General features: G+C 37.1%; 1 protein-coding gene across 1 annotated transcript in view; it reads left to right on the forward strand.

Annotated features, from left to right (window-relative positions):
- Nucleotides 1-25,009, forward strand: part of LOC142336612 (uncharacterized) — a 102,024-nt gene that overhangs the window by 15,525 nt on the left and 61,490 nt on the right. The window contains exons 8-11 of the mRNA XM_075385523.1: nt 2,598-2,707; nt 3,105-3,246; nt 3,849-3,995; nt 6,430-6,633. Coding sequence (XP_075241638.1) covers nt 2,598-2,707; nt 3,105-3,246; nt 3,849-3,995; nt 6,430-6,633 — 603 coding nt within the window. The remainder of the gene's footprint in view (nt 1-2,597; nt 2,708-3,104; nt 3,247-3,848; nt 3,996-6,429; nt 6,634-25,009) is intronic.

Below are 25,009 nucleotides of genomic sequence, written 5' to 3' on the forward strand. Positions count from 1 at the left end.
GCAACAAAAGTGTTTCTCTTTTCCATTGAGTTAAAATTCAATTTTATGGCGGTTTTACGCCTAAGATTGAGGTCTTCTTGCTTTGATACTATTAGATTCCACTTTTTTTTATTTTTAGATATTTGCAATTTTTTCACGTTTTCTAGTTCAAATTATCACATTATTGACAGTTCACATTTCACATTACTGGCAACCAACATAAAGCACAATTGAACTTATTAAAATCCTGAGAGATATAAATTTTGATTTTTACGGTTTCGACATTACTTCCTTAAAGAATTTTATTGAAATTTAAAATTTTGTTTCCAACTGTCTTTTTTTACTTTTTCCTATAATTTTATCCAATTTTCTGTATAATGACAAATTTCAATGATTTTTCATGAAAAAATAGATGAGCCAATATTCAGAAATTAGGAGACGGTTATGGCTTCATGACTCTGAAAACAATTTTTCTCCAAAATAAAAAAAATCTTCGCAATTTTGTTCCTTTCAGTTTATTAGAAGATTTATTAGAAGGTTTATCCTATCAAATTTGAAAATTTTGTTGTCAAAAAAATGTGTCAATTCTATTGTTCTTAAAGATTTTGTTTTGACATTACTGGCTTCGACACGGGTTTTTCACAAAAAAAAATTAAAGTATTTTTTGGTTTTTGTCATATTTGACGTTCTTTTTGTAGATGTAAGGCATATTCTGGATAAGTTCAGGTCTCAAGGGCTTTGAACAAATTGACCAACTTATTTAATTATTTCAGTTTTTAAGTAATGGCTTAATTGACTTTGGAAGTAATTTTTTAAAAAAAATGTTACATAATTTTGCCCTTTTTGCTTTTTTGTCTAAATGTTACCTAGTCTCATTAACAAAAGGTCAAAAACTACCCTATATGTGTTCAAAAAAGCGCAATCGAACTTATTTTATGGGCAAATTTTAATTTTACCTCTACGACAGCGTTTTCTGCAAGTTATAATTGAATTTTTGTTTGTTGTCTTTTTGTTGTTCTTTTTTAACCGCACAAAAAATTGAAAAAAGACAGGTCTTAGTGACCTTCTATGGAAGCAATTGTACTCGTAAACCTATGGGATACTGTTGTTGAGTTCTAATGGTTTTCATTATTTTGAGATTGTTTTTTTTAAAAAAAAATGGTCCATTTTTTTAACTTTACTGTTTTTGTTCTATGTTGTCTAATTGTTAGCAAGCCTTATTATGGACTGGTCCCATATTTTTTCTACTGAGTTACAAGTTCTTTTTTATTTTTTTTTCTATCTGACGCTATGTTGCGCTTGTTATTAAGTTCTGTTTTTTAAAACGGACATAAAATTTTTCATTAATATTTGTTCTTGTTGTTTGATTTTGCTGTTCGTCCTAACTTGCATTTTTAATATTGGCATATCTCATCAATCTAGTGCATCTTTTTTACTCCTCTGAGTTATTTGCTTTGGAGACTATCTTTTCGTTCATACACCGTTTCTTTTTTGAAAAATGCTTGAAATTTTGCGTTTTTCTATCTGTTCCTCATTTGGTAGACAATTATGCCAAAATTGTGGATGAGCGGGGTCGGAACCTTATGTGCAATTGCACATTACCGTGCTTCCTTGTCCAGTCTTGACTATCGAAAACGAGTGTCATATTGGAAGAAAAGCAATCTACTGGCACTTATTTCAATCTTTATTTCGAGACGAGGAAAATCCGTTTTGTTACTAACTTTTAGGTAAAGATATTTTATTCAATACAATATCCGCAATGCTTTGGAACGAGAGTTTTCATATACCACGTAGAAATATTTTGTAGAATCAACACATTTTGATAAGGTTGCAAGCCGTTACATTGGTAGAAGTAAGGTTGATAGCATCCCAGAGAGTCGTTTCCAATGGTATTTAAAGTTGTTTTGAATGAAAATGAAAAATCTATGGCTCTTTTTATAGCCATGAAAACTATGGTGATAGCAATTCTGGTAAGCGAAAGTAACTGGCACATTCTTCAAAGTAACTAACAGTCTTGCGTGATTGCCGAGAGGTAAGTTGTGTAATTGACACCCCATAATCGATAGTTCGATCCACTGCCTCGGTGAAGTTGTCTGTGCGTGAGGATGATCTATCACAACCACAACTTCAAGTTGACCATAGCTTGACTGCTCTTGGCTGCAATTATGGTACCAAGTTGAAATTTCAGACGTTAAAAAGTGGCCATAGTCACCAAAAAGAGCATTCATGCTCACAAAAATGAGATGCGGGGAATAATATAAAATAGACAGCTGAAAAGAAGTTACTGTTAATGCACTGCAGACAAAAAAACCTAATGCTCCTCCGCTGTGATTAAGCAGAGGCAAAAAGTTTTATTATTACTTCACGATAGTTGTGAGTTTTTGTCTGTCTTATCATTAACGTATGCCGTCACATAGTTCGTAGTTAACCTAAAGGAGGTTTATAGCTGAGCGAACATAGTTCGAACATAGTTTGCATGACATTAAACGATTTGCTAAAATTATTGTTTAGGAGTCCAGTAGTTTTAAGAGTGTGCATTGTTCTCGAACGAAACCCTAGAGAAAACATAGCAAAAATTTGCGTACTTCTCGCCAAAGTTTTTAATGTGTCGATTTTAGCTAAAATTGACCGTAGACTCGACTCGTGTGGCTATCGGAACCCAACGATAGTTTCAGAGCCAGGGAAACCAAAGCCACGCAAAACTACCCTCTCAAATGACCCCTTTGAGGTTAGACCCGTTACCAGGAAAAGGTTACCAGGAGAAGCCGCCTAATTTTAGATAGTAAATACACCCCCAAAGAAAAACCACTTGACTGTTAAAAAGCTGCGCTTTTAGTATGGGACTTGCTATGAAACTATCACCGCCGAACAAATAATCGCAACAGAAGTTCAATGGTAACGTGGTGGCTCATTTCACTGGAGGGTTTATTTCTATTACAATCAGAGTACGGGGTTATTCTTCGTGGGAGGGGGGGGGGGGTTCTCAGACCCTAGAACAAAGATTTCATATAGGAAAAAGAGAGAAGACTTATTAAGAGTTTAAAGGTTCTTTTTAAAAATAATGAATGTGATGGTTAAACTGATACAATTTGTTTGGATTAACCAAATTTATACGCCCTTTTCAGGTGCGGTCGATTCAACACAAGTTAGATGAGCAGGACGAACCTGTTCTGTTTAAGAAGAATATACAGACACCCAAGCCAAGATCCAGGACCATGTCCAAAGACCCAAAAGAGATGTGTGAGATCGAGAAATATAGTGGAGCCGGTAGGTACCTGATCGATCCTGTAGTATGAAACATTTGTTATGTAGTTAAATTATTTCCACGAAAACTATAATTATGTCCCACTAAAAAGCTATTTCTTTTTGTAGGAAGTTACTTTTTGAGTTTTGAAGAAGCCATCTTCTTCTCTTCCCACTGCCTGATCTTCGGGGGTGCAAACAGACTGCCAAAAAATGAGGGGTTTGGAAAAACCAGAATAAATGCGAAGATCCATAAATTTGTGCAGAAAACAGTTTTATAAATTCATTAAATTTTTGTAAGCAGACATTTTTTCTTTTGAACAATAATTGCCATATTGCTTAGCTATAAAGTTGACTGTGCGAACATTTAGGAACTTATACAGTAATTCAATGCAGATAATAAATTAAATGTCTTTCATTTTAATTTTAGGCCATCCGGGTGAGTTTTTCTCATGTTGATTTAACTTTAAACATCATGATCAAACTTAATTTTGTTTCTTGTCCTTGTTATCGTTTAATTTTATCTGATGCAATCAACCATCAGCTTATAAGTTGTGGGTTACAAAATGCGTTTATGGTTAATGATATTGAATCATTGACAGTTTGTTTATGTTTACTTTTCGCAGAAAGAGACTTGCTTGGAGTGGTTCCGATGACAGCTCGGACTGCAAATGACAGTGAGGCGAAACCTAAGTCGTCCACCCTCACGAACGACATTGGAGAGCGACGCAAGTGGGAAAAGAGGAAGCAGTCTTCCATAACATCAGCCAACTGTAAGCTTTCAATTTAACATACAATTGTATTTAATGTTTATTGTAGGTATTTTAAATTAAATTCTTGCAGTTTGCCTAATACGCATGAGCTATCAATTTTATTAAGTATCACTCAAGCATTCGCAAGCTTTCAAGCTTTCACGTTTTAGTTTTTGAAATAAATTTGGCATCTATGTGAAATTATGCGAAGTTTTTGTTAATCTACATAAACATCTATCGGATTCGTGCATTTATTCGATTTGTCTCAACATACACCTCCCATCTTAAAACCAATCAGAACGGGAAATATAATTTTCTCAAGAACGCCAGTTGGCCATAGTATTACAAATAAGGAGAATAGGTAATGCGAGTTTCAACATAATGTTCCAACTAATCGTTTTGAAAATGTGAAACAGTTACAACCAGGATTAAATTAACTTTCCTTGTACAACAAAAGCAGGTCGACAAGTCACTATATAAAAATTAAACTTTACTTCCTGAACCAAAGACTGTTGAATTTTTGTCTAACATTATTGTCGTCAACACTCAAAACTATCATTTTATCAACAGCATCATATTTTAACCAAAATTTTTTCAATACATATTTATCATTTTTAAACCTGTTTAAACATTGATCTCGATTTGAAAAATTGTTTCCCGCGACCGAAGACAAAAAATATGTAATCGTTTCTTTTCTTGAAAACTCACAAAATAACTTTAAATTATGTCTTCTTCCAATTAAAAAAAAACTTTGTTTAATGAGAAACGAAGATTCAACCAATAATTGCTCTTTTTAAAACTTCCGAGCATTCAAGCATCTAACAATCGAAAAAACATTAATCGAGCAATCAAACTTAGAAAAGTAGATGTTGATCAAAAACAGAAATTTAGGAGAGAAACGCCAAAAAGCTATTAAAAAACCAAAAAGTTTTTCTCGAAATCGACAGGGACTGAAATCTTTGATCTGTTAATTTTCTGTTATTTGAAAAAATGGCAGCAGTTATAATTTGCTAACTTGTGAGGCGTTGTTTGATTTTTATCTTGACTATACTTTAGTTTGCAGCAACATTAAAGTATTTGAAAAAACTATTTCTTGTATTTACCTCACAAAAATTAAATTCCACTGGACTAAATTTAGCTGTAGCCAGAGTTAATTAAATTTTCGATCACAATTTGAGGGTTTTAAATTTGGTTTCAATTTCAATTTTTTTCGGCATAGTAAAATAGGTGAGTAGTCTTTTGTCAATTCAATTCCAGTTTTTTTACAACCAGGAAAAAAATTCCGCATAGCAGAAGTGTAATGAGAGGTATAAAGAGGTTTGCTGAATCCGTTTAATGAAAACCAATTAAGTTCATGAAAAAAAAGAAACATGAAAAAAGACTTTCCATCAACCCATGATTTGACGAACTGTGTGTTGCGCAAAGGACGATTGTCATTTATCTGGTTGATCAAAAAATTAATAATTATTCCTTGCTCTGAATTAAACGATAACAGAGAACAAGGTTGCAAGCAAAACTTTCAACGTTGACCATTTTTTCTCAGTTTTAGTCTAATGCCGCATTAAAACATCCCTAGTTCAGAAATCGTTTCTTATAAATGTAAGAAAAACAAACGAATGTTTGACTTTAGTTAGACAAAAACAACAAATAGGTTTTTTTCTTCGGTATTGTCTGTATGCTCGGTTTGTAAACGCAAGAATTTGTCAATATGCTTAGTTGCCTATATTATGTTTTGTTTGTTACATTTGGTATGTTTGATTTTAAACCTAGAAAATTGTCGGTCTGCTTGGTTGCAAGTCACAGGAAATCGATTGCAAACGACATAGTGCTTGATTTCTCATGATCACTGATGATCTCTGATTCCTTAAATCCCATATCAAAACTCAGTGACTGTAATTTACAGAGAACTGAATCTCCATCAATGTTCAGCTAGTCTGTTAAATTTTTAACTTGAAAAACAAACAAAAAAGTCACAAATGTTGAACTAGTCTTATAAATGTGCAAAAGAGAATAGTCGACGAGTTTTCACTTTATCTCAAAAAAATTGTCTACAAGAAGTACCTTTAAAGCTGCTGCGTTTAGAAAGTTAGCATAATATTTGACTACACAATAATTTTTTTTAAAAAAACCGACGATTTCTTACGTTCTAAGCTAAACATACAGAACAAATCGAAAATACCAAAAATTTCTGATGTGGAAAAACCAAACATACCGAACATTTCTTGCGTCGTTTTGTGCGGTCCTCTGGAATATGTTGGTTGTATTTATTTAAGATCTTAAAGTTTTTATGCAGATTAGGTTTATACAACCATAACTGGACTCACAAAAAGACTCTCGCTCACCGGAACTTATCACCTATTGACGTTCGTATGATAATGACAATTCATTTAGGACTAATCACACAGCTTGAATAAAAAAAATCGGGTTCACGTCTGCTACGTCTGCTCTCTTCCAGGTACTCCGTTTGGATCAACGGAAAATCTATTCGAGGATGTACTCGGTACAGATGTAGTTTGGATGCCCAATGAGCCACAGGGCCCAAATCCAATCTTGGGTATAGAGACTAGCGACAAAAACACTCCCAAATCAGCAGGCAGAAGACGATTCTTCAGCACAAATCACGCGGAATTGAGGCAAATTGAAACTGCTCATGGCAGAGGTTTGCTACCGCTATTAACACAATAAGACTTTTTGACATTTTTGGTTTTTATCAAAGAACATTATCACAATTTATCGAAAAATGTATTCCCTGAGAAAAATGATAGGAGTTTGAAGGTGAACATTCACAATTGAAATTGTTTACGCTATAGCCACCATACAGAAACAGAACGTGGAGACTAAACACTTGAAACGTTCAGCAAAGCAATGAAGAAAATATTTTATTTGCTTTGTGCTTTTCTCATTTCTTGAGCATTATCATTTAGGTGAACGAATGTCGAATTTCAAAAAAAATTTTAATGCAGATATTAACTGTGCAATAGCAGTAGTATACATATCTGCCATGTTACTGGAGGGGGGTCCGGACCCCCCCCCCCTACAAGAACTCTCACCACCGAAAAACTGATTTTCTCTTAGTGAAAGCAAGTTTTTTGGTTAAGTTTCGCCATCCTGAGAGAAGTTCTTGTGTAAAGCTGACTGGCGAAACTTAACCAAAAAAAACTTGCTTTCACTAAGAGAAAATCAGTTTTTCGGTGGTGAGAGTTCTTGTAGGGGGGGTGTCCGGACCCCCTGCCCTCCAGTGCCCCCTCCCATTGGTTAAGTGCGCAACCAACACAAAACCGCCGGTCATTAGTCTCCAGACCTTCGAGGTTGGCATAGATCAAGAAGGATGACTCCCGCTAGGGGGCGTTGGAGGAGCCACAATGTGGGGCCCCTCCATACGGGTTAGAGGTACTTCGGGCCATAGGGCCTCTAGTCCCTTTTTCACCAATCGGGCAGTTCTTGGTGTAAGACCATCTGTGTTTGGTCGAGCAGTGGTTCTGAACACTTTTGATGAGCGTATATGTCCTGGGACATAGCGGGCACTGAAATTCCGCCTCATCTTCTTGTTGTGTCAGTGTGTTCCCACTCAGTTCAGTGCTCTGTGGTTCTGCTTTTGATTCCACAGTGACATTGTTACTTTCAACTATTGTACACTGAGGGTGCGCCTTTTTCACGTGGTCAAGCCACCATCTGGTTTGCTTGTATGTCATTTTGCAGCCCGTAGCTGGACATATCATTGGCGCATTTGTGGGTATTTGGGCTTGGAAAGGAGTCATATCCAATCCTTCGCCACTTTCAGAGTGGTCGTTTCTCAGATGTCTTCGCATCTCTTTTATTGTTGCAAAGTGCCTTGCACAATTTCCAATCTCGCAAGCAACAATTTGTTCTCTCGTGCCCACTGATTTCACTTGAGTATTTGCGTGCGACGAATACTCTACTTTTGATGGATTTCTTATCCATTCTTCAGTATCTCTTACACAGAGTCTCTCTAGATCAAGTTTGTGTGCACGTATCCAATCTTTGGAGTACATCTTTCTCCTTCGCGTTATGAACTCATCATCTTGCAGCTTCTTGAGACTCAGCCAAAGCTTCGCTCTTCTTACTGCGAGTTCTATCTTGATGTCTCTCAGAGGGACTTTCAGTGCAAGGACTTCAGATGTGTAAGTTTTCTTGCTGCATGTCTTAAGGACCATTCGACGGGCTTTGTTGAGAACAGCGCCCATTTTGTCGATGTCCTTCTCTCGCGTTATGGCTGTTTCCAGCCCATACAGCAGTACTGGCTTGACACACATTTCAATTAGCCGACATTTAATTCTCATTGTGAGAGTACAGCTGACTAGCGCAGGTCTCATTTTCACGATAGCTATTCTAGCTTTAGTGCAGTTACTCTTCACAGCGGCCTCAATATCAGATTGGCTATGTAGTATCGATCCAAGATACTTAAACTCAGTGACTTCTTTCGGTCTTTTGCCCTGGAGGGTGACATTACATGCTTTTTCCATATTTAATGTCATTACTTCTGTCTTTGGAAATGAAATTTCCATGCCGGCTTTCTCCACCTCCAAGCTGAGTTTATTCAATTTGCTCTGCGCTTGCTACTCACTTTTTCCTAGTATCACTAGGTCATCTGCATACGCCAGATGATCTTTTTGGGCTAGACTCCTTTTGCAGACAATATCAAATATTAAGCTAAATATTTGTGGACCGATGACACATCCTTGTCTGACCCCTCTTTCTAATTTGAATTTGATCTTTGAGTCTAGTTCCCCGTGAGCATTTTCATGTATTTACCATATTAGGCTTCTGATGGTGTTTTCAACTTCGAAAGCTTTCAAAGATGTCATTATGGCTTCTCTATCAACCGAGTCAAAAGCTTTGACAGGGTCAATGAAGACCATCACTAATTCTTCTCCAGATTCTCTGGAGTCTTGAATGACCTCTCTCAATCCCCAGATTGCTTGCAGAGTGCTTCTTCCCTTTCTGAAGCCAAACTGGAACTTGTCCAGTTTGTGATCTGTTCTCAATTCAACTCTGCTTTTGATAATTTTGCATAGAAGCTTTCCTTCGGCTTCAAGCATAAATAAGGACCGATAGTTGTTCGGGTCTGTCTTCAGCCCTTTCTTGAACAAACTAACGACTTTCGCGTCCTTATATTCCTGGGGTACTTTCGTTCTTTCTGCCCAGATGCTTTGGAACACTTTTGTGAGAAGAGGACTCAACTCCTTCTCAAGCGCTTTCAGCATTTCTGGGAAAATGCAACTTTTCCCAGGTGCTTTCCCAGATTTCAGGGTTCTTAAGGTTGTTCTAACCTCGGCCTCATTGGGCTCTTTGCAGAAGTCTTCAGAACTATTCGGTTCCTTCGAGAGGGCTTCTAGCATCGTTGCATTTTGAGTCAGTCGTTGCTTGAACAGCTTCTGATAATGTTCTTGAAACTGACTTTTGGTGGGGCCGCTCATTTTCTTGTTACGCTCGAACCAGGTTACCCTGTAAGTTCGTAACGTCTCTTTCAAGATTTTATGGGCCATTCTGGTTTCATTATCATCGAGCTGTTTTTCAAAGCTTTTGAGGTTTGTCTCGACTGCTCTTTCTTTGCATTCAGAGGTGATTAGCTCATCTTATGCAGATTAGGTTAATACAACCATAACTGGACTCACAAAAAGACTCTCGCTCACCGCAACTTATCACCTATTGACGTTCGTATGATAATGACACTTCATTTAGGACTAATCACACAGCTTGAATTAAAAAAAAAATTGGGTTCACGTCTGCTACGTCTGCTCTGTTCCAGGTACTCCGTTTGGATCAGCGGAAAATCTATTCGAGGATGTACTCGATACAGATGTAGTTGGGATGCCCAATGAGCCACAGGGCCCAAATCCAATCTTGGGTATAGAGACTAGCGACAAAAACACTCCCAAATCAGCAGGCAGAAGACGATTCTTCAGCACAAATCACGCGGAATTGAGGCAAAATGAAGCTGCTCATGGCAGAGGTTTGCTACCGCTATTAACACAATAAGACTTTTTGACATTTTTTGGTTTTTATCAAAGAACATTATCTTAATTTATCGAAAAATGTATTCCCTGAGAAAAATGATAGGAGTTTGAAGGTGAACATTCACAATTGAAATTGTTTACGCTATAGCCACCATACAGAAACAGAACGTGGAGACTAAACACTTGAAACGTTAAGCAAAGCAATGAAGAAAATATTTTATTTGCTTTGTGCTTTTCTCATTTCTTGAGCATTATCATTTAGGTGAACGAATGTCGAATTTCAAAAAAAATTTTAACGCAGATATTAACTGTGCAATAGCAGTAGTATACATATCTGCCATGTTATTGGAGGGGGGGTCCGGACCCCTCCCCCCTACAAGAACTCTCACCACCGAAAAACTGATTTTCTCTTAGTGAAAGCAAGTTTTTTGGTTAAGTTTCGCCATCCTGAGAGAAGTTCTTGTGTAAAGCTGACTGGCGAAACTTAACCAAAAAACTTGCTTTCACTCAGAGAAAATCAGTTTTTCGTTGGTGAGAGTTCTTGTAGGGGGGGGGGGGGGTGTCCGGACCCCCCGCCCTCCAGTAACATGGCAGACACTGGCTGCTCCAATGTGTATTTCAGAAGAAAGAATGCTTAGTACGGAGTGCTTAGACTATGGTTATAGTCTGTTGTAGGAACTTTAATTTTTTTTATCTTTTAGACCATGAGAGGCATACTTGAAAAACTTTGAAAAATTTTCAAATTTTTTTTCGAAAGTTTTTCAAAGTCCTAAAATGGTCTGAAATGGATTTTGCGCTATGAAAGAGCAATCAAAAGTGATTATTTGTTGACTTCACTTTTTTTCACCTAAGTAGTATAGGGGTCGAAACATATAAAAATTTCGAATTTTTGAAAAAAATTTTTCAAAATTTTTCAAAGTCTTAAAATGGTCTGAAATGGATTTTGCGCTATGAAAGAGCACTCAAAACTCATTTTTGTTGACTTGAAATTTTTCACCTAAGTAGTATAGGGGTCGAAACATATAAAAATTTCGAATTTTTGAAAAAAAATTTTTCAAAATTTTTCAAAGTCCTAAAATGGTCTGAAATGGATTTTGCGCTATGAAAGAGTACTCAAAACTCATTTTTTGTTGACTTGAAATTTTTCTCAGATAAGGTCTACTATGACAATTTCCTCGAAAAACTATTTGATTAGCAATATTCTATTCTCTTGAAACTCTGAAACTTTCCTTCTGAGATGTCATAATTCAAAATACAAAACAAAAATACCAATTCAATCAGTGTCAGAGTTTCTAGAATCAAGACTTTTGCTTTCATTGAATATGTTTCTGTTCACATAAGCAGTTTTCTTTTTTTGTTTTGCTAATGTTTGCTAAAGTAGTATCACTGTCACTGCTGCTGGTAGAGTTATCCAGGCTTTCCTCGGCTTCGTTGAGAATGAAGGGTGTGATATCTCTGACTGTAGAGATATAATTTGTGTCACAAATCCACTTAGAATTTGATGAATGGATTTGAGGTGCGAATCCAAGTTTTACAGAATTATTGGATTGCTACTTTTAGATTTAGTTATAATCGTGTTACAATTGCAGACAAAGTTAGCGAGAGTGGAATCCCTCCTCAAATCCACTAAGATCTCGATTAGTGCAAAACAGATTAAATTGAATGCAACTGAATTCAGAAATAAGATTCAAGAGAGTGAATAAATAATCAAACGTGGGGGATGTGAACAATCTGAAATATTGACTTTTTAGTCGGCGGTAAATTACTTGTATGTGAACGATGACTTTAGTCTGACAAGGACAAGAATAAAATAATTTAGTACAACTTAATGAACATGAACTAAAATAAGGTACAACCGTACCACATATCCTGGGCTGAGCAAAATTTTAAACTGCAACAGCGAAAAATTTATGATAATATTAACATATGTACTGGTTATTATAAATAATAAAGATTGTGAGCAACAACAGACGAGTAGCTGAGAAGTAGTGGAAAGGTGGCTCGAATGTGGAAGTAATTTAAATCAATGTAAACTGTCAACATTTACAGTAAAATGTATGCACGCAATATAAATTAAGGCGCAATCGCGATGCAAATCCTGCAAAAGTATAACACAGGAGATATGGTTACATGAGCAACATCAAATTTAACTAAAGAATACCCAACACGAACACAAATTTAAGGTACACACTAAACATGAAATGAATGGAAAAGTGATACAATTCCATATTTAACTGAACAATTACAGAATTTAAATTTTAACAATTTAACAATTAATGATGAGAGTTTAAGCAGTTTTGATTCAAATTTGGTTTTCGGCGTCAAAGACGCTCATACTTATTTCCCGTGCATAATCGTCATAGTGATAATCCACAGGTGACCATGTTCCCACTGGAGGGGGCGCAGGAGGGCTCACCACTCGCAGTTCGTAATTCGTATCAGGAACGGGAGGCTGTGCTGCTTCTTCCTGAATGATAGTCTCTATCACAGGATTTGCGGGTCTTTGTTTTTTAGAGACAGGAGCAGCCGAATCGTCACTCAAAGAACACACCGAACTTTCAAATCCGTAGTAGTCAGGCGCGCGGCAATTACGTTTAGTGTGGGAAGTCTATGGAGAGGCAACCGATGATGTTGCAGAGGAGGCAGCAACAGATGAAGCATTGGAGGTGTTCAGCGTGGCAGATGTAGTACGAGAACTATTACCTCCTGCTTGGGGTTTTCGGGGTTTTCGAGACGCCATGGCTTTAGAAATGTTGCTGTTCGCAGATGAAACTCCTGATGCTGCATCAGACTGGTTGGGGCGATGACGGATTTTAATTTCTCCGCGGAATTTTTTCTTCAATTCTTTGGTATGTTGCGCAATCTTCTCCTCGGTCGTTTTTTCATACGGCAGAGGTCGACGTTTAGCGTATTCCCATAGGTCTGTATTGCGTTCGGCACGGGTGCCGAACTTAGCAATATTGCTATTTCGGACACTGACCTCAGGTACTCCTGGTTCCTTAATGACTGTAGTAGTATTAGATGTACGGACAACTGTACTACCGGGGGCCAGGGTTTCCCAGAGTCCGCGAAGGTCTCGTTTCGAACGCTTCGTTACTTTCCGAGCCAACTTAAGTTCCAGTGACTGCTCTGTCCGCGGGATCGGATTATTCAATTTTGGGTGCAGAATGAAATGGGAGATAGACTTGTTGTGATCAACATTGTAGCGGCGACCTGCGTCTACCTGAGCTCTCTGCATGGCCTCGTCGACCAAGATATCACTGCGATCCCCCGTCACCCATCCATTTTCGTCCAAGTAGTCTTCAACTGGGACGGTATCAGCGTCTAAATAGTGGTGAAGAATGTTTTCGTATGATAAGTTAGATGATTTAGGTGTTGTACTTATATTACTCATTGGTGTATTTGGCTTTCTTCCAAAATGTGCTTGGAAAGGTGTTACGTTTGTTGTCTTTTGTTTACATATACGTAATTGATATACAATTGACTTTATTGCTTCTTTAATTGTGAATGTATTATTTCTATTGTTTAATTTCATACAGCCTAAGCGTCTTTTAATAGTTTGTATCAAACGCTCCACTAATCCTATAGCTCTATGATCGTTTGCTGGGGCAGTGAGTATGTTAATATTATGTTGTTTACAAAAGTTTTTAATTTTATAACCTATTAGGCAACGTGCTTGATCTAATCTAATGTTTCGAGGGACACCGTGAATTTGAATGTAGTCGTCTAGAAATTTAAGAATATTGGGTCCATTAGCTTTATCAAATACTTCTACAGAAGGATATTTAGAAAAACGATCAGTACATGCAAGAAAATGAATATCTTGATCTTTTTCATTGGTGATTGGACCTCCAAAGTCAATTTGTATTTCTTCATTCGGCTCTGTACATGGCAATAAAGGTTTCCATTTAGACGCCGGAATAACAGGCTTAAGATTCTTACCAATATCAGTACAAGGCTTGCACTGGGCCGCTTTGTTCAAAATTTCTCGGTGCATATACGGCCAGAACGCGTATTGCCCGAGCGTTATCATGCCCCAACTTCCCGGATGTGTTAAGTGGAGGCTTTCCAAGACCGCGTCTTGAATCGAATGTGGAATCGCTACGCGTTCGTCCACACAAACACATCCCGAGCGGACATGTAAATCCCTCCAGTACGAGAAGAGATAAGGATTCACTTCCTTACACCTTTGGGTGTCGTTTTGAAGGATGCAGTCACGTACTTCCTTCAGAACTGCATCTTTACTTGTGAGAACTGCCAAGAATCCCTTTGTAAAAAGTTGTGTTAAGTTGTTCTCAAAGACCTCTTCTTTTGACAGTTCCAAGTTTGGTGATGTTTGACCTTCATTCGATGAGCGGGTGGTATTCACTCCTGAATTGGGGGTAGACTGGAACGTGACCCGGCTGTGTGTAGGGGGAATTTGCGGATTAGATGCAGAGCTGCTCATTGTGTGATTACGAATTGAATGGATACGTGATGTGTATGATGGGAAATTAAGATGAGGCTGGATTTGAACTGGCTATGTACTACTAGTAGAGAGAGATTGGAATTGATTGTTCTGCGTTTGCAGAGTTTTCAAGAAGCAACTGAGTTGTATTACGATTAATGGCAGAAAGCAATTTAGAATAGTTTGTTAAGCGAGGATGCGAGACACGTGTGGAATTTGTGTGAGTAACGCTGTTAAAATGCTGTGATTGACAGGTTTGTGGTGTGGTATTTACATAAATTGCAGCAATAGCGTCACGAATTCGGGTAATTGTTGCTACCGCAAATTCCTCGTCATATTTGTTTGTAACTTTTGCTTTTTGATTTGGTTGGCGAGAAATATAATCTAACAGCCCCATTTTTGCACCGGGTATATGTTCAATATTAAAATCAAAAGGTAAAAGACGATTGATCCAGCGTGTTAATCTACTTTTATAGGATTTATTTGATCTATGTTCTTTCATAATGGAGAGTAATGCTCGGTGATCCGTGATAATTGTGAATGATTTGCCAAATAAGTAATATTTAAAATATTCTACAGACCACACCACACCTAATAAATCTAGTTTATTAATACTATAGCGTTCCTCATTAGAGTTGAGGAAACGAGATGCAAATGCAACTGTGTGGCAGCCCGTAGGCGAACGTTGTTCTAATGCTGCTCCTAAACCCGTTCTTGAAGCGTCGCATTTGATCCGCGTTTCCAAGTGAGGATTATTGTGTGTGTTTTCTGTGGTATTTGCAACTTTATCTTTAATTGCTTGGAAGTGTGTATCATGTTCAGTGTTCCAAATGAATTTTGTGTTCTTTTTTGATAAGGGACGAAGGGAATGAAACATTTTGGACAAATTAGGGATAAATTTTCCGAGGTAATGAACAGAACCTAAGAAAGATCTAAGTCGTTTTAAATTTTTAGGTGCTGATAGTGAAGCGATTGCCGCTGTTTTTGACTCAAGTGGAGCTATTCCTGATTGACTAAACTTATGTCCCAACCATTCAATTTCGGTTTTTGCAAAATGACATTTAGGTAAGTTGACTCGTAAGTTATCCTCATCTAATTTCTTTAAACATTTATAGACGAGTTTTAAGTGGTCATCTTTAGAACCACGACTAACTACTATAATGTCATCCAGAAAACAATAGGTATTTTGAAGTCCGACTAAAGTGTAATCCATCACTTTTTGGAAAGCTGCTGGCATATCAGTTAAACCGTAAAAACCTGTAATAAAACGGTATATACCAGTCCTCTCACCGCTAATAATATTAAAGTTACAGTGTTTAGCCGTTTCCGGGTCTAATTTAAGTTGACTGTATGCATACTTCAAATCCAATGTTGAATAATATGTTGTTTCTTGTGATGCGGATGTATGTAAGTTCTGTTGAATTGTATCTATCAAATTATCAATATTTGGCATTTGGTATTTGTTTTTATGAATAGATTTATTTAAGATTTTGGAGTCTAGAGCTAATTTAACTGTTTTATCTCTTTTAACTGTAATAACTATCGGTGAGATAAAATTCTTGTCTGAGCAACTGTTTAGTTTTATGATATGTTTTTCATCAAGTAGTTTTTTAAGTTCTATGTTAACTAGTGGTTGTAAATTAATTGGGACTCGTCGTCCTTTTTGGTGTGTAGGTGTAAATTCATTATGGAATGTTGAATTTACTGTATGTTTTAAAGATTTACCGATACGGGAGATGAGATCTGGAAAATGAAAATCAGAAGATATCTGCCTCTTGATTGGACATTGATTTTGATCAATATTTGCGATTTGTTTTGATTGAATAACAGAAAAGCCTAGCTTTGGAAAAAGATCTCGTCCAATGATGAGTCGGTGACCGTCTTCCACGACAGTTACATCAACGCCTGTGGCTGTCCAGTCATTACACTTTATTGATGTATTGATCAAACCGACAATCTTGATTATATCATTGGAAAAAGTTTTCAGATCGTGTATTTCGGGGGACTGTACCCAATAACTTTCTTTGCATTCAGATACCACTGTGTCCGCCAAACTTTTGTTTACAATGGTGCAGATGCTTCCCGAATCCACCAAAGCCTTTGTGCATGTATTTCCAACACAAATGACTAAATTTACAGGTTCTACCTCACGAGTGTCGGTCTTGATGGAAATTGCAGCCACGCAGTTATCGTTATAATCGTCATAATCGGAATCATAGTTAGCATCGTAAATGCTCTTTTGCTGTAGGAGCTTGCTAATATTATTCACCTGTTCCGCCGCCGCTGCTGAAGTACATACTGTAGCCGCCTCCGAAATTGAGTCATCTACGTAGTTCACTCTAGGTTTTGGTTGCTAGGTTGTTTTGATTTGCCGCAAACTTTTGCAAAATGATTAGCGATACCACAGTTTTTACAAATTTTTCCACGGGCAGGACAATTTTGGCTATGAGAAGGATTCCAGCCATAGCCACAGTTTGGGCAAATCGTAGGTTTGACAAATTGATTTGTCGGTGCTCGGGATCTATTCCACGATCCTTGAACATTATTTATTGATTGAACAGAAATTTCATTTGTGGCACTAGAGGTCGGAGTTCCAGAAATTTTCAATTGGGTTTGTATACACATTTCAATATTCATCGCAACCTCAAGGGTTTTTTTAGCCGTCCGAGTTTCTTTGAGTAACTCCTTTTGGATCTCACCATCTTGCATATTAGCAATAAAGACGTCCCGAATGATGGACTCCTCGTGACTTCCTAGGTCGCAATTTAGAGATAACTCTCGGAGGCACCCGTAAAACTTTTCAACAGGTTCAGCTTTCATCTGTTTACGAGTGAGAATTGTATAACGATCAAAGCTGATATTTCTCTGCTTAGTGAACACCCTATCCAGGCATTCCCAAAGAACTTTTGTTGTCACTCTATCGATCTGGATGCTCGGTTCTTGTGAACCAAATATTCGTCTCCCTTCCATTCCCAAACTGAGGTATGTTAGAGAGACTGCTTTGCTGTCACAATTTTTCCAAGGTTTTTCTCCACACAATATGCCTACTAACTCTATTTTTTGACATCTGTTGAGCCACGAGTTTTTGAGCTGTTCATTTCTGGTCCGTCGATCTCGTTCACTTTGAGCTGTGCTGTTTTCAACATCATCCTCGTAAATAGGTTCGGGAGGTAGGATGACCTTGTCCGGGGGATCGTCAAGGAGAATGTCAATAGAAATTCCTTCTTTAGCCATGATAGCCAATTTGAGCATGATTTGCCATCTGTCCCATCGCAATGGAGGTTCAAGAGTTGGTTTTTCTTAAAAGGGCTCGATTCCCAAGAGGGCACGTTCTTTCGTTGCTGACTGCGTCATGTGATATCTCTGACTGTAGAGATATAATTTGTGTCACAAATCCATTTAGAATTTGATGAATGGATTCGAGGTGAGAATTCAAGTTTTACAGAATTATTGGATTGCTACTTTTAGAATTAGTTACAATCGTGTTACAATTGCAGACAAAGTTAGCGAGAGTGGAATCCCTCCTCAAATCCACTAAGATCTCGATTAGTGCAAAACAGATTAAATTGAATGCAACTGAATTCAGAAATAAGATTCAAGAGAATGAATAAATAATCAAAAGTGGGGGATGTGAACAATCTGAAATATTGACTTTTTAGTCGGCGGTAAATTACTTGTATGTGACCGATGACTTTAGTCTGACAAGGACAAGAATAAAATAATTTAGTACAACTTAATGAACATGAACGAAAATAAGGTACAACCGTGCCACAAAGGAGTTACTGATTTCATGATTAGAGTCGTCAGAATGATCAGACAGGTTTGAAAGGTCGACAACATCATTTAACTCCTCATTCGAATATGATGGCTGATAAAAGCCGGGATCAGGTGTTTCCCAGCCCAATGCCTCCCCAACTTCGGGAAGTTCGAACACATTATACGGTTCGTGCAATTCTGTATCCCAATCGGTTTCAACGCACATTTTCTTCGTAATGTACTCATCCCTCAACGAATAGTGTCCAAATGGTAGCGTAGTTTTTCGATTCGAGCTGATATATCTTTTGTCATCATATGCGCTTGGTGCAAATTTGTTGACATAAACAGTTTGTAATTGGTGTTTGTCGGTGTTGAACTTGAGGTTTTCTACTCTCACTAGATCACCGGTTTCTAATGTCTTTTTAAACATCTCATGGTTCAATTTGGCTTGAGCGAATTTTTTGCTTCCTTTTGCGGTCATCTTTGTTTGCCCGTTAGCAACGAGAATAGAGTACGATTTTGGTTTAAGGGCGCAAAACTCCTGTATTGGTGTTCCCGCAAGTTCATCTTTGAACTTTAAGACAACTCTTTCGTTTGATCTATCTTAGAGTTTGTGATCGGTTGGAAAATTTGTGAGGTCGAAATGATTTTTGAGATCCAAATGTTTTTCCAAGTCGTCATAAAAATTTTGCTTCTAAGCTTGTAAATGAAAGAGTCTGTATCTGAATACAACAGCACACAATCGGTTTGTTTTTTCATTACATTGTAATGGAACTCTAGCATGAAGAGCTTTGAAAGCTCTAAAATGCTAGCACCAACAATTGTTGGTTTGTTCCACAGGATAGACTGCTTTTTCTTAGTAATCAGAGTCAAGTTTTCGTCTATAATTTTGATTAATGAAATTTTGCCTTCAGATGTTGCTTTCAGAAGTTCTTCTTCTGTTCTGGCAAATGAAACTGTCACTCGGTGTCGCAGACTTTCACAAAATTTTCCAAAGGTCGAATTTGACATAAGTTTATAGAAATCTTGATCAAACTTCGTGGACGCTTCTTGTCGTTTTAGCGTGTTGAGTGCTATGTAGCTTGAAAGCCATTTCGATTGTCGAAAATTTACAGCTTGATGAAACTTTGTAATTTTGATGCCGTTGTTAACGTAGAATTTCAGGTTACGATAGTGAACCACATAGTTCTTCTTGGGATGGAAGGTCTGTCTCAGTTTTTTGGTTTTTGACACAGTCATTTTAAGGGTGTTTTTTAGAGAAATTTGAAAGTCACTCAATTCTAGAGGATCAATTGATTCCTTGTCTGGTACGAGTGGATAGTCTGCGTGTTTATCATGTAGTTCGTCAGGGTACTCCAAATCGACTTCAACCAGGAAACCAATATCCCCCTCATCTTCGGTTTGTAATATTGTGTCTAATGAAATGTCTTTAACGAGCTCAAAATCCTTGAGTGGCAATGGGTATTGGAGCATGATGCCACCGTAAAGATTATTCGCATCAATGTAGATTATTGATGAAACATCTTTTGACTCATCAAATTCCGGTAACATGGTGTTGTTGGCAACCTCATGTCTTGAGCTAAAGACGGAGGACAACCTTCCACGCATCATCCTTTCCGTCAAGTCAAGTATTTGTTGATCAGTCAGTAACTCAAGTTCTGGTTCACAAACTTTTAAGCAGGCACTTCCTGAAAGGTTTGAGGCCGTATAGAATTGCGAACAGTCCAATCCGTATGTGTTATAACACACGGACCGTAGCTCCTCAAATCAGCATGCTAACTGGAGAACATCTCCTGTAAGGTAAAATTGGAAGAACTGTTTAAGGTTTTCACAGTTAAACACTTTGAACACATTATTCAACTGAATGAGTTCCTCATTTGTGACGTCGATTTGGTTTTCTTATAAACTGTTCTTCCAGTTCTTTAGACATGGAAGAGAAAGTTCATTTAGCTTACTGAATGAGTCTACATATGAGTAAGGAAAGTTTCCTTTCTTCTTCAACAGTTTTCGCTGCTCGTCTGTATAGGCCTGATAGAAGTGGTCTAGGAGAGACAATTTGTTGTCGGGTAAATTTTGTACTAGTTTGTCTAAGCTACAAGGCATGAACTTGAAGCTATCGATAAAACGAAGGTACTCGTACACTGCAAGTTTATCACGCTTGCGTTTTCGCGTTTCGATAAAAACGCCGAAATTGAGTGCAATAAACTTCTAATCATTGGTTGGTATGACTTCAATTTTTGTCGACTGTGAAGCCGAGTGTAAGGACTTCACAATAAGATGTAAATCATAATTCATCATATTGTGGGCGATCACTGTAGTGTAGTTTAGCGTTCTTCGGTTTAGTTTACATGCACTGTGCGCATACTCAATGAATTGTCCGTTGTAGTGACAGTGGTCTAATACCTTTTCGTTATCATTGTTGAAATCAACATTACAAATCCAACACTTTGACCAGGTGTCTCTTGGAGGTGCTGTGCCGAGAAAACATGGGAATTTCCGCTTTTGCTGATAGAAATATTTTGCAAGTTTCTCTATTTTTGTAACAAAGCGTTCCATACAATCAGGTCCAGTCTATATATCAAAATGCAGGGCCTCAGAGTTATCACGTTCAACAACAATCATGCAATAATTGCAAGGAAGATGTTGTTCTAATGTAGAAGTGCTTGAAATAGTTGGGTTGTTTTTTGCCAATGCCACGGGCAAAATCAGAGATTCGAGATCCAGGTACACAACAAAAAATGAAAACCACCTTGCCGCATAGTTCTCAAACTTTACGTTGTTTTCGTCGAGTGTGGGCATTGTTATTTGTACTGACTCGTTTTCCAGACATACTTTTTGATGGGAAGTGAGTAGCCCTACTGATGAACATACATGAAAACAATTGCGACACAGCTCGCTCCTATCACGATACTCCCTTCCTTTGACTTTGGCAACAAGTTTCTTTAAATTGATAATGAGAACGTAGTGGTAGGTCTTTTCGTTTTGTAGGAGCAACAAGTCCAGAACAAAGGGAAATGGTTATCTTTTCGACAATCTCAGGGGCAGTAGCTGTTTCTTGTTATACCTGAAGCAGAACTTTTTTACAATTTCGGGGGGATATCAACCAAAAAAATAATATTAGATAACGGAGTTTTTCATAAAATTCAAGTTTGTTTTTACTTCGAAAGGCTTTTTTATAGTAGACAACAGTGTAACTTAAATATCTCATTACCTGAAAACATTGACTTGCACTTCATTTATATCTTCGAACTTTGATATGTCATGAATACTCATTGGCATTTCAAAGTTTCCTTTCGGCATCTTGGCTGATGGGTTCTCTCTACTGTATGTAAGAACATTTGTCCTAGGTCTGATGCACGGAGCTGGCGGTTCCAGTTTTTCTTTTTTGTAAACTAGGTGGTATCCAGCTGTGTAGCAATATAGAAAGCAGTTGTTGTCGCTTCCATTGTGTATGTTCAGCAAATTCGAATCCCTTCTCAACGGATGTCCCTCATGAAACGGTATGAAACTGCTTCCCCGGACAGGCACTTATTTGGTCAGCTTCAAGGTAACTTTGTCTATTGAGAGTAGCTGCCAAACACTTCCGTAGCTTGAAAACGAAACAAGTTTTGAAACAATGTTGTCGACAAGGTCTTCAAAAATTTCATCCGAAATACCTGAATGATATACGATTCGTGTATTCGTATTGAAAAACACGCTCAATTTTTCTTGATCATCATCCAAAGGTTTCTGAAGCGTCATTTCTACTACAAGTTGAACCTTTCGTGGAAACTTGTGCGTGTGTCTTTGGACTGTTTTCGAAATTTCCTCCCGGTTCCTGAACAAATATTCCATTATGTCTAAATCCCCTGGGCCGGCTCAACTTCGTAGTAGTTTACGCCATCGCTAATTGAACTGACTGTTGGTCTAGACATATCAACTTCATGGGTTTCCAAGTCCAAAATGGGCAGACCATGCTCATTGTTTATGTGCTCTGCATATTCGAGTTTTGATTGAAAACCTACGCGACAAGTATAGCAGACTTTTAAAATGGGCTGTTGATGAGAAATATGAGAATGCTTACGCAGTGTAGGAAGACTTCTAACGTTCTCGGAACACTGAAAACAGCTGAAAGTTGGTATATCTGGAAATATTTTATGTATATTCTTCATATGCTTGTTAAGGGACCTTCTGTTGGAGAGCTGAGCAGAACAGTTTGGACACTGAACTGGCATACTGTACAGAAGTACGGAACACAGTTTTAAAGCTTTGAATAGTGTTGCGACTTTTGAATAATAGGGTAAGAAAGGTAGAAAATAATGATTGATAACGTTAAGAATGATTTTGAGATATTTCTAAGTTGTGAGAGTTTTTAAAAAGCTTAGGAAATATTAATTTATAGTAAAAGTATGAAACGCTTTTAAATTTTTTTGCGACCAAATAGAGGTACGTATTCTTTGCTTTATGTTTTTCAATTTATTACAACTTTTTCACCCAAAAGTTGACGAACAGATAAAGCTGAATTTTCTGCAATCAAGTCAAGAAATGAAGTTTTGATTGCGTGGCACTACACGGGTTTCGTTTAATTCTTGAGCACACCTTCAGTTTACAGCTTTAGGTAGTACAATGTTTTCTAACCATGAGGGGGCGCAATTAAATATAATTCTTATCATGACAATTCATAATATACAAATTTCAACTATGTCTGAGACCTTTGTGTAAAACATAGGCAAAATATGGCAGGAACAATAAATAGGCTTATCAGTTCTTCTTAAATATTGCATGTACTCCATAATAAGTTTTCTTTGTATTGTGGAATTTGAGTTGTAATTTGAGTTTAGTGCAGAAATATATATAAGAATAGTAAGAAAGTTCTATCGGCCAGTATATGCTTAGCTATTGTTAAACATGTTGTAATGAATAATAAAGCAAAGTGAGAGAGTTTTCATTCAAATTGTACACTAAGTTCCCCCTTCACAGATAACGAAAATTCTTTCCTTCCAATGTTTGCTTGGTAATAACACTAGTCTTTTCATTAATCAGTAAACTTGATCGAAATTAGGGTTTTACCCGTTGGTTGTTTACCCGTTTGTTTTTTAGAGCAGGGAGTGTCATATCAAAGGAAAACGGTTCATGAAATTGAACTCTAACCTAACCCCTGAACGTTTCAGATAACAAAAACTGTTTTATTTCCTCAATTTTGGGCTGTGTAATAAGCACAATCTTTTCGTTAAACTGTAAACTTGACTAAATTTAGAAACGTACTGAACGGTTACTGTAGAGCAGTGAGTGTCATATCAAAGGAAAACGTTTCATGAAACTGAACTCCACCTAAATCCTGAATGCTTCAGATAACAAAAACTGTTAAATTTTTCAACTTTTGGGCTGTGTACTAAAGACAATCTTTTCATTAAACAGTAAATTTGATTATATTTAGAAACGTACTGAACGGTTACTGTAGATCAGGGGAGGGTCAAATCAAAGAAATGCCTTCTGCTTAGCAAATAAATGCATAGTAAACGCAGTATTTTGAACAAATATGAGATTTTCATTGTTTTTGTTGAATCAAAAATTCATTATGAAAAAATTTTTTCAATGGAGCCTAAAAAGTATTGAATTGTAATTCCAGATCACTTACCTATGGATTCAGTTAGAAAAATCAAAAATCGTATGTCAAGTTTTTGAGTTAAGGTTCAAAATATCATTAAAAAATGTATTTTTTGTGAAATTTCTGTTGAAAAATAGTAAATATCTCTATTAATTTTTAACAGTACCTTCATTCTTTTAATCGGTTCCAAGGAGTTAGTTCAATCACATTCACAGTACTTCGTGAAAAGTGAACGCAAATTTCATTAAAACTCTAAAATTTTGTTTTCTGAGTTCTTTTCTAAATATCATTTTTCATATAGGAACCTTTAAAAATTATGTTTCTCAGGCAATTGAATTGTTTCTTCAAACAGATTTTGTGTTCACTGTAAGCAGAGATATCTCAATTTGACTCTCAGTACTCAGAAGAAAATAATTGTTCTGCAAAAATGTAAAGATAGTTTGTTTTTTGTTTGATTTTTTGCTTCCTTACTTAGAGATAATGAAAAATTATATATTCTGAAGAAAATACAATTATGGAAATCCAATTGTGATTAATATGCGGTGAATGAATGTGAATACAGTTAGGACACCATACTGTTTTCGAGTTTTATAAAAATCAGCGCATCAAAAATGAATTTATTTTGAGTTGTCAAAGAGTGCTCGCATAGCTGAAATTTTTTTCTTTTTTGGAACATTGTCAACTGAGGGGTTTTCAGTGTTTTCGGGAGTTAAAGAGAAGTTTTTGGTAGGGGTATCTTCTTGTTCTTCAATTCCATTGTAAGTTGTGGGAGTCTCAAAGTTGTCTCCAGAAAGTTGTTGCTTTTTAGATTCGAAAAAAGTGAAGGACTCTGCTCTGAGCTATATGGGCTGAGTGTTGAACTGGGGCCCGCAGTAGGCGTGCAAAATGGTGACGGATTTGTTGGAGACTCAGGAGATTTTGGAAGCCCCCAAAGATCCGCTAAGTTGTCGCATGCTTGCAATACACCGAGCTGGTTCTCGTAGAATGGTACACAGTCACAATCGTATTTGTATATTAATTTTTTGGTTCCCATTGGTAAGTTCGATATATCATATTGTTCCAGAGGGTGCAAAAATGTTGTTGGTGGTACAACTCCCTCTGATGTAATGAATCCACTACCAGTAGTTTCGGGTTTGTCGGTTAACTGAGCTATAAAATTGATGAATATTTTTGGAAGCATGCAATGGTCGTGAGTTGTCCACTCTTCATTTTCATGAGAAAGTTTTTGTTGTACAATTACCACGAAGTTTTCATGTACAGTTTGATA

This window comes from Convolutriloba macropyga, chromosome 3, assembly GCF_964194025.1.
Source record: "Convolutriloba macropyga chromosome 3, txConMacr16.3, whole genome shotgun sequence".
In the NCBI taxonomy this organism is placed as follows: Eukaryota; Metazoa; Xenacoelomorpha; order Acoela; family Convolutidae; genus Convolutriloba; species Convolutriloba macropyga.